Genomic DNA, 15,260 nt, shown 5'->3' with positions numbered 1-15,260 from the left:
TGTCTAAATTCCAATCACAGAATCTTCAAGGCCTTCAGAAAAAAAACTCCATCTTGTCAGACAGGCCATTCCCAGTTATTTTCTGTGATTTCCAAACTGTGCCCTGAGAGCCACTTAATTTGCAGGCGTTGGTGGTGTGCGGCTTTAGTGAGTTCTAGTCAGTCTGTACCAGTGAGCTGTCCTGTGTAGAGAGTTCTTTTGCCGTGTGCTCACCAGAGTGTTGCACCTACCCTGCTGACCCTAAGCCCCGGAGCTCTCAGACAGGTTGACACCATGGCCATGCATTGGCAGGCTCAGGGCAGAACAGTTGCAGCTCAAGAGTGAGGCTAGGGAGGTCTGTCCTGACACCTCAGAGATGCGTGTGTGCTCCCGCCAATGGAGCAGAATGGAGCCAGTCAGGCCAGGGTCCCCTGCAGTGAAAGAGAGGAGCTGTGACAAGGAGGAGCACAGTGCCTCGAGTCTGTGTGATGCCACTTCTCAAACAGCTTAGGCATCAGAGACTCAACTTGTTTCCCTCTTCTATGTATGTACAATATTTGGAAGACAGTTTTAAGGAATCTCATAGGAGTGTTTTCATTGGAAAATAATGGGAAAATGTTTGATTGTATGTGAGAGAAATCAATGTTTCTTCTTATAATTAAAACCTTTTTAATATCCCATGCATAAGTTCTCAGCTTACATCATTTCACCGTTCTTCTCCCACTCCAGCTTCTTCCACACCCCCCACTCCCTCTTCTTTATTATTGCTATACACACACACGTCCACATGCCCACACACACATGCCCACATGCACACACACACATCACTCTGTTGTTGCAGAAATTATTCTAATTCTGTCCCAAGGTTTCTACCCCACCTTTAACAAATTAGTTCCCGAATGAAGGACACACTCACAGCCTTTATATTTACAACAAGCCTTAAACAACTCAACAGCTAAGCAGCTGCCTACCCTCCATGCTGTTAGACTCTACTGTCCTATCGATAACCCTGAATTTTACTTACTATGTTTCATCTGGGCTGCTCTTAACTCCGATCAGCCAGCCTTGAGGGCCATGTTTTTATGGCTCAGTTAACCCATGGTGGTTTCTCCTTCTTCCTCTACCTTCTTCTCTCCTCCTGGTTTTCCTCTGATCTCAAGCCTGGGAAACCTAACAGCCCCCCCCCCCATTTCATCTGCCCATTTATTGGCTATTGGCATCTTTATTCACCAATCAAAATTAGCTTGGGGGCAGGGTCACAGGGACAACTGCCCCCCCCCCCCAGTTAGCATTACAATAGACAGTAAGAGACAAAAACCTCTACACTCCCGACTCACTTAGTGTTACTTGAATGTTTATGAGTTTAGATCTCTAGAGAACTTTGATTCTTTCATATTCCCCCCTCACCCATTAATTAACCTATAGCTCTTCATATAGGGGTGAGCCCTTGTGAAATTCCCTCTATGTACATTGGCATGTCAGCTCATGGTGTCGTCGTCACTATGGGAGTCTTATTTAGGAGTCTTAATGATTCCTTTTGCATAAGTGTTTAGAAAAAGCATCTTGTTTCCTTAGGGCTTATATAACACCACATTTACTACTAACAAATGACTTCCAGCTGGCATATGTGTGACAAAACTGTCCATGTTTGCAACATATTTATAAATCACTCTAAAAGACTGTGGACATTAAGAAGACATGGTGGGACCCTCCATTTCTGAAGGATGTGTAAACAAGCATAGTTTGCAAGCTGAGTCTGGTGAATAGGGTGGGGCTCACTATAAATCATCAGGCTGGGGAGATGGCTCAGGGGGTAAAAGCCGCTTTCTATACAAGCATAATGGCTTGAGTCTAAATCCCCAGAACCTATATAAACCTTCAGGCATGTTTATGGGGTATGTAACCCAGTGCTGGGAGGGGCAGAGACAGAAGGGAGGCTGAGATTTCCCAGACTCCTCCAGGCTCCAAGAGAAGATGTCTAGGAAATAGGCAAAGAGTAATGGAGAGGGGCTCCCTGTGTCCTCTACACAAGCACATGCACACTCAAGCACTGCTAGACATTATACATAAGTCTCGGGTAGAGTTTTACATTTTTAAATAAAAGTAAGTTGATTTATCTAGTATTTGACTTAATCTAATATATCCACAGTATTCAATTCTAACATGAAGTCAATGCCTATAAAGTGTTCTCGGGGTATTTCACATCTTCTGTCTGTGTTCAGGGTCCCACACATCTGTCTTACTATGACACGAGCGTGTGTACCCATCAGAGATGCTCTGTGGCCACTGTGGCAGCCGTGCTGGATAGTGCAGATTTGTGACTTCTTCCCGAGAAGCTCTGCTTCAGGGACACTCAGGAGCCGAGGAGGAGACTCAGTCCTGTAATGCCAGCCCTGGGGAGGGAGCAGGGGGAAGAGGACCACCGTCTTTTAAGGCCGTTGACAGAGACATAACTTTAGAAAGGAAAACCTAATGCAGTCAAGGCGAAGTGGTGCTCTTCTTGCAGGTCCAGGGAGTGATGGGATCGTGGTGACTTGGAAGGACAACTTCGACGCCTTCTACAGTGAAGTGGCTGAGCTTGGCAGGTATGACACGGAGCCCAGAGCCTCCTCCACAAAAGTAAGATCACTCACTGTCCCAAGACCGAAAATAGAATGTCACCACCCATAGAAGTGACTGCCATGTGCTTGGTGTTGGTGGCTTTATGTCCTTGTGACAGTACCTGACAGAAACAGCTTAAAAGAGAGAACAGGGTTCTTCTAGCTCATGGTTTTAGAGGAAAGATGGCATGACAGAAACCAGCAACTATGCTCTCTCCATATTCCACAGTTAATAGTAACGGGGTAGCCACCTACTGACCCTCCACCTCCACAAGGGAACAGTGGGAAGGAGATTAACTTACCCCACAGCCTGCCCTGCCTGTGCTACACTCTCATGCATTGCCCCTGGGCATGTAGAATGTGCTTACTCCAAGAACAAGGTCATCTTATCCACAGAAAGTCAGGTGCAGCCCAGGCTCCTGGGGGTGCATGCATATGCGATGCAGCACCGAGCCTTGACCCCAGGTGAAGAGACAGATTGCATACCCTGCAAACAAGCTTAAACCAACAAAGCATGATCCTCTCTCAGGAGTGGGAGGGACACTGGCAACTGTGGGTGCTTGCCGTGGTCTCACAATGGTGAGGTTCTCCAGGATCTGAAGGTAGAAACTGCATGGTGAGGGCAAGACTCTCTGGAGCCATCCCTTTCACCTCATTCAGGAGTTAGGAAGTCCAGGGTCTGACCGGTCCCAGCATCAGAAGTGGAGCTGCTGTTGGGGGCCAGGGGTGGGGTGGGGAGGGAATAGCAATGCAATGGCTGAACCATCACATCCTTCCCACACGACCCAGCAAAGACGTCACCATCCCATAGACGTGGCCCCATGTAATCTCTTCATGATGGGTTTTACAGGGGCAGGTTTGCTGTAGTTAAGAAATGTGACCAGAAGGGAACCAAACGAGCAGTGGCCACAAAGTTTGTGAACAAGAAGTTGATGAAGCGTGACCAGGTCACTCATGAGCTCAGCATCCTGCAGAACCTGCAGCACCCCCTCCTCGTGAGCCTTCTTGACACCTTCGAGACCCCCACCAGTTACATCCTGGTTCTGGAAATGTGCGTACTCAGCCTTCCTTTTCCCTGTCCTCACCTTGGCTCCCAGCACTTTTGCTGATCCCGATTGTTCTCTGAGAAAAAGAAATGGGCTCTGTGGGTTTAGCATTCGTAGGACTTCTACAGACATAGGTTTATCGTTAGAGACTACTGTTTTGGAAACTCTGGTCGCGGCAAAACCATTTGAGTGTTGGGAATTCATCCTGGGCCCTGCAAGAATAACTAGTGCTTTTAGTGATCGAGCCATCGCTCCAGCCCCTCATCCCTGATGTCTTTAAATGCACAGCTATTGGCGAACTGTCAGGAGCTAGAACAGTGCAGTATGTGTGGAAAGCCACCGTCTGAGCCCACATGCCTTGGAGGGTGTCTGGCTAAGCTTGATGACCAGCAGCTACTGCCCACCTTCCCCGGGGATTCTGAACAAGTAAACTCATTCACGTCTTTGTCAGAAGTCACCACAGCCTTGGTCTAAAGTGGCATCTCTTTCAACTGTAGATTCGCAGTGGATGGTCCAGGAATGTTAAAGGGAATGTGCTTATTTTACAGTACAAAGTTGGGCCCAGTGCCTTATATATCCTGGCAAGGACCAGATCACCAGCCACACCCCCAGGCCCCCTGTTCTTACTTCTTTTTACTAGAAAGTTGCATAATGTATCTCTGGGCAACTTTTCCATTGCATGGCAAAACGTCGTCACCAAGACATTGTATAGAAGAAATCATTGAACTTAAGGATTCACCATTCCATGGTGTTAGAGTCCATGACTACCACAGGTGGAAGCATGATGACAGGCAGGCCAGCGTGGAGCACTTCCATCTGTCCGATCTATAAGCACAAGAAAGGGGGAGGTGGGGGGCTGCTAAGGGGTAATGGTGTGGGCTTTTGAAACTTCAATGCCCACCCTCAGTGACACACCTCCAACAAGGCCACACCTCCTAATCCTTCCCAAACAGTTCAATCTCCTAGAGAGCAGGCATTCAAATATATAAGTATATGGAGGACATTCTCAGCTAACCACCATGGTGCAGCCTCATCAGCCTATTAACAGAATTAATTTTCACTAGAGCAGGTCAAAATTTCTCACTAATGACCGTTCCTTGCTGGGCAGGTGGTCTGTCTTCCTATAAACTTCTCTTCTGAGAACAGCGGGTATGCAGAGTGGTCTCCACCCAATAACAGCTGTTCATGAGCCATGAAACCTTAGAAAATGTATGTGCTTTCTCTGCCTCTGCTTCCTCATCTTTGAAACAGGAAAATGACGCACCCAAGGTCGGGTGAATAGACACTACTAAAGTTTAGGCTTAGACCTTTGTATTTTTTTAATATTAAAAGTTAGTTCAGATTAGGGTAGCTTTGACTAAGCATGAATCTATTGCCCCAGCATGTGGCTTTTTACAGCATGACCTCATCTGTCTTCATGTGGCGTGCTTTATATGTCAGGAAGGAAGTGTAGGCTAAGTGAAGTGGGTACGCCTTCCTTATTCCAGCAATTATCTACAACCGTGCATAGACACTGCCCAGCAGCTTGCCATAGCAACAGACAACAGGGTTGCAGTTCCTGGCTGCAGCTCTCCCCCAGCCATTACCCACTTGGATCATCTCAGTGAGGGGGCCAGAACCCCCTCCCTGTACCATGGCACCCAGTGGAGGTACAGAGACCATGGGGTTGATGTCTCCCTAAAATGGCCTGTGACTTGAAAGGCATCATGAGAACTGTTCTTCTTACCTTGTAGGGCTGACCAAGGTCGCCTCCTCGACTGTGTGGTCCGGTGGGGAAGCCTCACCGAAGGGAAGGTCAGAGCGCACCTGGGGGAAGTTCTGGAAGCCGTCCGATACCTTCACAACTGCAGGATAGCACACCTGGACCTAAAGGTTGGCAGGCCCGGGGCTGAGCAAGGGCGGGTCTAGATAGGTCACATGGGATGCTAGAGCCTTGCTCCCTGCCTGAGCCTGGAGGCAGCTGGGGAGAGGAGGACACTGGGGCAAATCCCTGATCTCTTTCCTTGAGTTGCCATCAGTAAACTCAACCGGGAAGTACTGGTAGTTCAATCTGTTGGGTCAGGAGGTGTTTAGGAAGCTCCCGTCAGTGCTGCCAAGTTTGGCATGGAATCTACCCACTTGAGGGTGCCTTGGGAAGAGGGGACAGTGTTGAGCTAGGCTATTTGGACCCTAAAGCTGAGAGCCACTCCTAGGGGGCTGTTCCTCTCCAGCCTGTTCCCTCACTGGCCCAAAGAACTTCCTTTGGGTGGCAGTTGTGTGGCTGACTTCTGCCTCACCACAGGATCCTGACAGTGGTCAGACTGAGCATGGATTAGGGATGTTTGCCAATGACGGTGTCTCCTCCTACATTCTAGCCTGAGAATATCTTGGTGGATCAGAGTTTGGCCAAGCCAACCATTAAACTGGCTGACTTTGGAGATGCTGTCCAGCTCAACACCACCTACTACATCCACCAGTTGCTGGGGAACCCCGAGTTTGCAGCCCCGGAAATCATTCTTGGGAACCCTGTCTCCCTGACCGCGGACACATGGAGTGTTGGGGTGCTCACCTACGTGCTGCTCAGCGGCGTGTCCCCCTTCCTGGATGACAGCGTGGAAGAGACCTGCCTGAATATTTGCCGGCTGGACTTTAGCTTCCCAGAGGACTACTTTCAAGGAGTTAGCCAGAAGGCCAAAGAATTTGTGTGCTTCCTCCTACAGGAGGACCCCGCCAAGCGTCCCTCGGCTGCACTGGCCCTGCAGGAACAGTGGCTGCAGGCAGGCAACGGCAGCAGCAAAGGCACGGGCGTCCTGGACACGTCCAGACTGACCTCCTTCATTGAGCGGCGCAAACACCAGAATGATGTTCGACCTATCCGTAGCATTAAAAACTTCTTACAAAGCAGGCTTCTGCCGAGAGTCTGACCTATCTTGAAGTTCTTTCTCATTCTCTTTCACCTGCCAATCAGCTGTTAATTTGAATTTTTGAAGAGGAAACCAAACCAAAACTAAGTGGCCGGCCGCCGGCTGTTCATCGTGTGAAATGGCATTCCAAGTGAGCTGTGCTCAACAGCGCTTGGGCTCAGAGCTGCAAGGTGCGCTGGGGTGGAGGACCTTCAGTTACACTCTGCACGGGCAGAGACCGCATTGCTGGATCACAGTATTTTATTCAGGTTCCTGCAAAAATAATAATAATAATAAAAAGAGATACTTTTTTTAAATGAACATGGATAGAATTTTGCAAATTTAACATTTTCAAGATTTATTCAAAAAAACATGCCTATGTTCAAACCACTGGTGTTACACAGAACTGAGAAACTGTGCATTTCTGGGAGAGACTCGCCAGGTGGCAGCTACTCCTGTGGGCTCAGCCAGTGCTTGGTGTCCACCTGGCACGGAGCTTTTCCAGCTGCCTCGTCTGGGTACATCTGCCGGTCACCAGACTTGGCTTCTGAGATGTGTGTTCAACCTCAATCTTTTGCATAAAATATAATGAATGGTTTTGCTCTGATGAAATGTAGGCCTTACTTGTACATAAGACTCTTCCTGCCTTTTGTCTGGCAATCCCCCACCCCTTTCCCTCCTACCCACCGCCTGGGCCTTCCTCTCGGGGGGTCTGATGGGGTCTGTCCATCCAATGGAGACTTGAGGCTGGGTCCAGCCCCACTGCCCCCTCCCCAGCCCCACCACCCCAAACCGTCAATCAGATTGTTGAACGGTATACAGTCAGATGAAAATACTGTAAATGCACTCATTGGGGTTTTTGGGTTTTTTTTTTTTTTTTGGTTTTTTTGTTTGTTTTTGGTTTTGTTTTTATTTTATACCATGTGCAATGTTGTGGCTTTAACATTTTCTGCAACTATTTATGAAGACTTCTGTTATACGTGTAATAAATATATAGAAAAAGCACATACTTCGCAAGTGAGCTTTATGGTTCTGTGTGTGTTGGGGGTGGGTCGTAGCCCTGTGCCATCCGTCAAGGACACTTAACTCTTCGTGAAATTTGTCAGTTTTGAGGACTGTAAAAAGTGATTTCATACTCTGAATATAAAACTGGATAATAGGGTAATGTTTTAAATTTTATTATGCTATTATTCAGAATGCCAAAGTATTATTTTTTTCCCAGAATCAGTCTGAACATTTACTACTTTTTAGACTTTTTGACATTCAACTTTCTGTATAAAAATTGGCGGATTTTAAGCTTTTGGTAAGAAAAGCCAAGTAAGTGCTGGCCACCCTGAGGCTGGTGTGCAGTGCCCGAGTCACAGTGGCGGAGCTGGCGCTGGGGTGGGAAGTCCTTCAACACAAGAAGTTGGATTTCTGGCAAGCTTGGATTTTTCTGGATGTCTTTTTATCTTTATTGTGTGAAATACACTTTAAAAAGAGACCAGCTTGCTTCCCAAGCCAGACAGACATCTGGGTCGTGAGCCATAAACTGGCATAATTAAGCTTTGCAGTTTCCGGTGTATTTTATTTATTCTGTTGGGTTTTTTTTTGTGTGTTTGTTTCTTGTAAAATTGTACAGAAACTTTTTAAGAGAAATTGGATTCAAAAACTGGATGTGTATCTGTAACCTCATAACTTTTATTTGTGTACTGTTTTCTTTGATTATTTCAGTTAAAACTTTTACATTATTTTTTTGCATGTATATTTCTTTGTACAGAAACCGTACATGTTTACACAGTATGATGTGATGTAAATATTTTATTTTGCCATCAGTTATTTTAAAAAATTAAACATATTTGCCTGATTCTGGTGTTAGGCTTTTTATTTAAATGAATCACTGCTGAATTAGAGCAGTCCCTGAGAGAGGCATGGCAGGGGGTGGTGTGTAGGGGTGAGAGGGGGATTGCCGTGGCCTGGTTGAGCTGGTTCAGGCTTGTGATGCAGGGTGGTCAGGCATAGCCCGCATACTGCTAGCGTGTAACAGCACACTGGCTTTCTTTTGGTAATGGGGCCTTAGCTCATACTGATCCTGGGGACCCTGTTTTCCTGATAAAGAGCATTTCATTCTAGCCTCAGAAAAACAGAAGTATTGCCGCTTACACCCTGCAGGGCCCACCTTTTCCCAGAACACTTCCAACCCCCCTCTGCTAGTGCTCTTGTGTTCTCATGGCTACCGGTCTGCAGCTTTCTCCTCACCATCACTGCCCCTGGCATCAGGTAGGCCTAACTTTGCAAGGTGACCTGGACAGTGTCATCTCTATTTGCCTGCAAGGGATTGTGTAACAATCTATGTCTAATCCAGCATGATAGTGCAAGCCTTTGATCCCAGCACTCAGAGCAGAGGTTCAAGGCCAGTCTAGTCTAGAAACTACAAAGCCAATTCCAGAACAGCCAAGGCTACACACAGAGAAACCTTGTCTTTTATGGATCATTAAGTGTTTCATGGAATTTTCCAGCAAACCCACATGGGCCTAGAGAATTGTGTGGGCATGGTTTTCAATTATAGTAACAAATTCCTCCATCAGTGCGGTGGCTACTTGCTTCTCATTCACTGAATAGCAATCGTTTGTATTGTTCACAGAAGAATTGATTGCGCTGTGTCTGGTTATTCCATCAATCCAGGGAAGAGAGCTCATGCTTCCCACTTCAGCTATGGGTTTTGTCCTAGGCCAGCTCTGACATCCAGGTAACTGATGAAGACACCAAAATCTGGTGGCCTCTGGCAATTCAACCCTCTCTTGGTATTCTGGAGCCAAAAGCTGATGGCCTCCAGCAGGACCCCAAACTGTGGGCTGGTACCACCCACATAAAGGCCACATCTTACCCTCTCAGGCAAATCTCCCTGGAAACACAAGACTACTCAGAGGCGTGTCTCCTCGGTGATTCCTAATCCATCAGAGTTAACAATGAGAATAATATCAACGTCCTTCTCTGCAGTGCTGCCTCTCCCAGTGGTGGTTGCTTTGAATGTCTCATCTCTACATTGGGAGCTATGATGTTATCCTTCTCACTTGTCTATTTGCAACAATCAAACACGGTTTAAAAACTAATGAGGAAAAGGAAAGGGTAATTGTCTTAGTAAGCTGTGAACAGACACTGTGACCAATGCAACTCTAGTTAGCATTTACTGCTGTGAACAGACACCATGACCAAGGCAACTCTTATAAGGGCAACATTTAATTGGGGCTGGCTTACAGGCTCAGAGATTCAGTCCATTATCAAGGTGGGAGCATGGCAGCATCCAGGCAGGCATGGCGCAGGAGGAGCTGAGAGTCCTACATCTTCATCTGAAGGCTGCTAGCAGAATACTGGCTCCCAGGCAGCTAGCACAAGGGTCTTAAAGCCCACACCCACAGTGACACATCTACTCCAACAGGGCCATACCCTCTAATAGTACCACTCCCTGGGCCGAGCATATACAAACCATCACAGTAATTATAGATGCTTTTATTCTCTCCCTTGTCCTTCCTATTTGGTTCCCTAGATCTCTTCCTATATCCATCCTTTCTACTTAGAAGGATACATATCATCTGTCATTGAGGGGCATTCTGATAACAATAATCCTTAAAGTTTTCCTTCCTGGAAGAATATCCTTATTATCCCTTGGTTTTTAACAACATTTTTGCTCAATTTTGACAGTCTTTCTTTAGCACTTGGAAAATACCATGCCACTTCCTACAGGCCTTCATGGCTTCCAGTGACAAATCAGCTGTCACTCATTTTTATTTCTTCTGTCTCCTACAATTTTCTGTTAAGTACATCTACTGAGTTTGTTATATTTTAAGTTCTAAAATTTTATTTGAGTTTCCTTTATAGCTATTTTCTTGCTTAAGTTTTCTATTCATTTCTCACAGTCACACTCATAATTTTTCATTGCAGGATTTTTTTTTCTAAAGATTTTTGTCAGAAAAATCTTACATGCCTACTTCAGTGTTGGTATTGATTGTTCATCTTTTTATTTCAGTTGGGATTCTTCTGGTTGAATTATTTTACTTTTAAATAGGGGAGGTTTGGGGCATTAGATTGTAGTATTCTTACAGAAACCTGATTTAATCAGCTTTCTCAGACACCACTTCAGCAGGAAAGGGCAGACTCTTACTAGGCTCTGGTACCATAGAGGGTGAAGATTGTTATAGGACCTCCAAGTGATGATGCAAAGGGTAACTGCACCAAGCATCCTCTGGTGCTACTCTGTCATTAGAGAGGATGGAAGTGCTGTTGTTGGTGGGTGGAAACGAAACTATAAGCTCCCCCCACAGTCTTCTCTGGTACCAGTAAGAGCAGACACTCTGCCTGGCAGAGTGGTGCTGAGCCACAGCAAGAAAGTCCAATTCTTCTCCCACCGGGGTTCCCAACCAAAAGCAAACGGGTTTCAAGGAATTGTTTCTACCAATTACCAGGCTCAGGAGTCGCTGAGCCCTTCCCCAGCTTCCTTGCAGTCAGTCACAAATACAGTATGTCTGGACTTTAGCCATGAAGGACTTCCTGAGTTGGCACCTGAGCTGTCTCTTACCAGCCAAGCACAGAGGAGCCCAAGGCACAAGTACACTACATCTCTCTGCCAACTGCAAAACTCAGTGCTAAAAACAAAGAATTGAAGAGAGCTGTGCAGAAATCCCGGGGCCTTCTGCAACAGCTAATTCCACCTCTGTACCAGCGTCTACTTCCTGTCTGTGTAGGATTTGCCCTTCACATCCTATGGGGGCCCAAGTAACTCTTCCTTGAAGTCCCCTTCGTGAGTACAACCCCCAGTAAAGCCTCATTTGGATGTTATTGCTTCTCTGATCGTGATTTCTGATTTGAATTGAGCAAAAGAGTCTGGTTAACCTCGGTGCCTGAACCTAGAAACACAAAGAGCTAGCGACACACCAAAATGAGCTGATGATGTCGGCAAGAGCGATGCTTTGCCCATTCCTAATGTCCCTCCTGAGTCGAGCAGAGAATATAGGCTGCTTGTACTGGCTCCCCACTTGGCATCGTCAAGCACAATCAGGGATTTCGTGCCTCATTCAGGCCGGGCAGGGGTAAAGTTGTGGCTCTGCATTTATCTACTGGTTGTATTGAAACTGCACTTTCTGCTTTGATGTGTTGCCAGAGAAAGGTAGCCACTCAGCCGCTGCCTGAAAACTCCTTAGCAGCCCTGGCTAGGCTGGGCCTCATCCTTAGTGCAGGCGCAGGCTTTGTGGGGTCCTTTGGTCTCCACCAGTTGTCACTTCCAGGCTGCTGGCTACTTCAGCTCCAAGTACGGGCAGATGCCACAAAAAGCAATCTCGAAGACCTGAGGTCTCTGGGTACTCTGCCATCTTCTCCTCACTTTGCAGAGATTTCCTGCACTCTTCACAGACAAAGCCTAGGGCTGTTTGTTGGAGTTAACAGGAGAAAGAAGGAAAGAGAATGTGAACTCTGTCCTCCCAGAGGCTGAAGTCTAGGATCAGACTCGCTCTTGAAGCTTCATAGCTTTAGGGTTATATGACATCTACTTCCTACGACACGTGACCTGCTTGGTTTTCTTTTTCACAGTAGGCACCACAGTGGTGAGTGTCCGAAGTCAAGCTCTGCACATTTACTACCTGGTAACTTCCGGGGACTTATTTCATATAGAAATCTTACTTAGCCATTAACACTTGGCACCTACTACTGTCTCATAACACCCAGAGCATAATGATGAGAGGCAGGAAGTGAGAGACTAGACAGGCGGGCGAGCGCCATGATTGGTGAGCTGCACACAGTGGACAGTGAGGACACATGCATGGGGGCTCGTTGCCTCTGCTCTTGAAAAGGATCTGGAAGGAGGGAGACGAAGACAAGGGACTTAAATGATTGCTAAAACAGACAGTACAAAGGACTGTCTCACAGAGGTCTGAGACAACAGTTGAGCTGGGTCTTGAAGAAAAGCAGAACCTCCAGAGAGGAAGCAGGCATCACACTATTCTGTCTGTGGTTTGCTATAGAGGGTGGGACTCTTGGGAGACTGGATCTGACAGGATTTGCTTCCTCAGCTATCTCTCCCGATAGCCATTTCTTCTTCACCATTCAGGAGTGTTACAATGTTATCTTTTGCTCTGTCGCTCCTCTGCTGGCAGCTCAGCTCCAGGTCTGTCAAGCTCCTCTCATCTACCTCCTAGTGCAAGATATAGGTTTGTCATTCAAAGGTTCTTGTGAATGTTCAAGGAAAAAAACAGAGTATGGCAAGCTGATGTCAGCACCAGAATCAGAAGAAACACACTCTGCACCGCTTTTGAAAGCTGAGAGCCTCTTCCTCGGGTCTACCCACCGGTTCTTTATGACTCCACTTATTCCTGTTAAGGAGCTCAAATAGCAACGACTGTGTCAGAACGCCTGGTAAGAGGCAGGGCGGGGAGACACACTGGGCTGATTGCTGGGGAACTGCTTAGGATGCACCGGGGCCCATTTCCATCCTGACTTTTCATTGTTTACACCAAGAGAGAAAAGATACAAAGCATCTAGGGTTTTTTGGGGGTTTTTGTTTTTGTTTTTGTTTTTTTCAAACACGAAAACCATCTTGTAGTACAAGACCCTCCTACACAATGGATTTTCGCCAGAGCTCACCAAAGAAGACAGGAAGTCAGAGGACCTCGATTTCCTGTTTCAGTTTTTACGGCTGAGCAGACAAACAGGAGGCATAAAGGTGTGGTGAGCAGACCCCACCTTCACTTGCCTGAACTGAGGCCTGACCTGGTTTCTCTGAGGCTTCTTCTGTGGGAGGCGGAGTCAGTGGGTACCTCCTGTTCCCACAAGTTTTCCTTGAGCCACTTCAGTTACTGTATCCCTTTGTGTGTGACAGTGATACAAACTATCACAAAATAAGTGCTTTCAAAGAAAACCTCACAGTCACAGGGGCCAGTATCCAGGATCAGGATTGGAGGCAGGAGGAGAGGTGCCTGAGAACACCCCTCCCCCATCAGTCCTCTGAGGTCCAATGGGAGAGTTCTGTTCCTTCTGCATTCTTGATGCAGACTTGGTTTGTGATTCCCTTCCAACCTCAGGGCCAGCACGTCCATGTCTTTCTTTGTCCCATTTTCTCATTGCCTGCATCTAGTCGTATCTGCTCCTGCCTCCCTTTTTGGGTCATCCCCTTTAGGATCATCTGGATAATCCAGAAATTCCCTCCCATCTCAAGATCCTTAATCCCTTCCTCCTAGGCAGAACCAGTAGAGTTCATTGGTTCTAAAGATTAGGATGCTAATAACTCCTAAGAGGCCACGCCCAGCCTGTCACACCAGCTCCACACTGACAGCTCCTAGCTCTGTCCCCAGCATGGTTCCCTGTGTTCTGGATAACTAACTCTATGTGCACTTCACAGCTCTCCTCCACCCACATGTCAACCCCTCACTCTCACCTTCAGCTAGAAATCTCAGCAACACTGTCTGTCCTCTGTGTCCCCAGCTCTCTACGTTCTAGGTCTATCTTCAAAACAGCCCTCTTGAGAGGAAGGAGATGGCTCAGTGGATAAAGTCCCTGCGTGGAAGCATGAGGACCAAGGTTTGGATCCCCCACACAAAAAGGCAGGTATGGACGGGCACTGCTGTGCAAGTTTTAATTTTTTCTTTTATGTTAGCATTTTCTTTTTATTATTTAAAACAAATTTTAAGTTTAAACATATTATAATCACATTCTTTCCCTTCCCCCAAGTCCTTCCAGTTCCTCTCCCCTCCCTACCAACCCATCTTTAAGTTTTCCTTAAAAGTTCAGTACAACACCCCCTCCCAAGCTAAGGAATAAAAAAAATACACCTCAAACAAAAACAAAAACAAAAGTCATCTCATCAAATTGTGACCAAATAAAAGCACATGCACACATACTCGCTCACACACACTTGCATGCACACACACACACACACACACACACACCTTAAAGAAAAACTTGTGGAGTCTATTACTCAACTACTCCTGAACATGAGGCCTCCCTCTCCTGGTATACTTGATATACTCTCTGTCACTCTATTGAGGAAAACTGATTTCTCTCTCCCAGCAGGTATAAGTTACAGTTCAGTTGTTAACTTTTACCCTAGTGGCTAGGTTTTCATTCATTCGCTCATTCATTCATTCATTCATTTGTTCATTCATTCGTTTGTTTAAAAAATATAGCAAAATAAAATACAAGATAAAAACAAAACTAACACATCAAAGTTGTACAAGACAAACCAGCAGAAGGAAAAGAGCCCCAAGAGAGGGCACAAGAATCAGAGACCCATTCACTCACACACTCAGGAGTCCCGTAAAAAACACTAAACTGGAAGCCATAATATACACAGAGAAGACCTAGTGCAGACCCGAGCAGGCCCTGCACATGCTGCTTCAGTCTCTGTGAGTTTATCTGAGCTACCTTCTGTTGATTCGGAGAGCCTTGTTCTCTGGATGTAAGGGTCACCAATGATGTCATCCCCTCTGGTTCTTACCTGCTTTCTCATCCTCTTCCAATGGGGTTCTCTGAGCTCTGCAGGGGCAGGGGAGGGATTGCTTGGAGACATCCCACTTAGGGCTGAGTGTTCCAAGATCTCTCACTCAGTGATAATGTCTGGCCGTGGATCTCTGTGTCTGTTCCCATCTGCTGCAGGAGGAAGTTTCCTCTGATGATGACTGAATAAGGCACTGAGCTATGAGTATAAGAAGATGTCATTAGGAGTCATTTACCACTATACTTCCTTCTCCCTCTCCCTCTCCCTCTCCCTCTCCCTCTCCCTCTCCCTC

The 15,260-nt window shown here is 46.6% G+C and overlaps 1 protein-coding gene across 4 annotated transcripts in view; it reads left to right on the top strand.

Annotated features, from left to right (window-relative positions):
- The window catches only part of Trio (trio Rho guanine nucleotide exchange factor), a 286,761-nt gene extending 278,407 nt beyond the window's left edge, over positions 1 to 8,354 (top strand). For 3 of the 4 annotated variants that reach the window (XM_029469548.1, XM_021182742.2, XM_029469547.1), the window contains exons 54-57: positions 2,486 to 2,564; positions 3,430 to 3,630; positions 5,359 to 5,497; positions 5,980 to 8,353. In XM_029469548.1, the coding sequence (XP_029325408.1) occupies positions 2,486 to 2,564; positions 3,430 to 3,630; positions 5,359 to 5,497; positions 5,980 to 6,528 (968 nt within the window). In that variant the 3' untranslated portion in view covers positions 6,529 to 8,353. Of the gene's footprint in view, positions 1 to 2,485; positions 2,565 to 3,429; positions 3,631 to 5,358; positions 5,498 to 5,979 lie in introns of all 4 variants that reach the window. The other variant, XM_029469546.1, reaches the window with a different exon arrangement.
- Positions 8,355 to 15,260: the final 6,906 nt, after the last annotated feature.

The sequence above is a fragment of the Mus caroli genome, chromosome 15, assembly GCF_900094665.2.
Source record: "Mus caroli chromosome 15, CAROLI_EIJ_v1.1, whole genome shotgun sequence".
NCBI classification, from domain to species: domain Eukaryota; kingdom Metazoa; phylum Chordata; class Mammalia; order Rodentia; family Muridae; genus Mus; species Mus caroli.
This window is presented reverse-complemented; position numbering and strand designations above follow the sequence as displayed.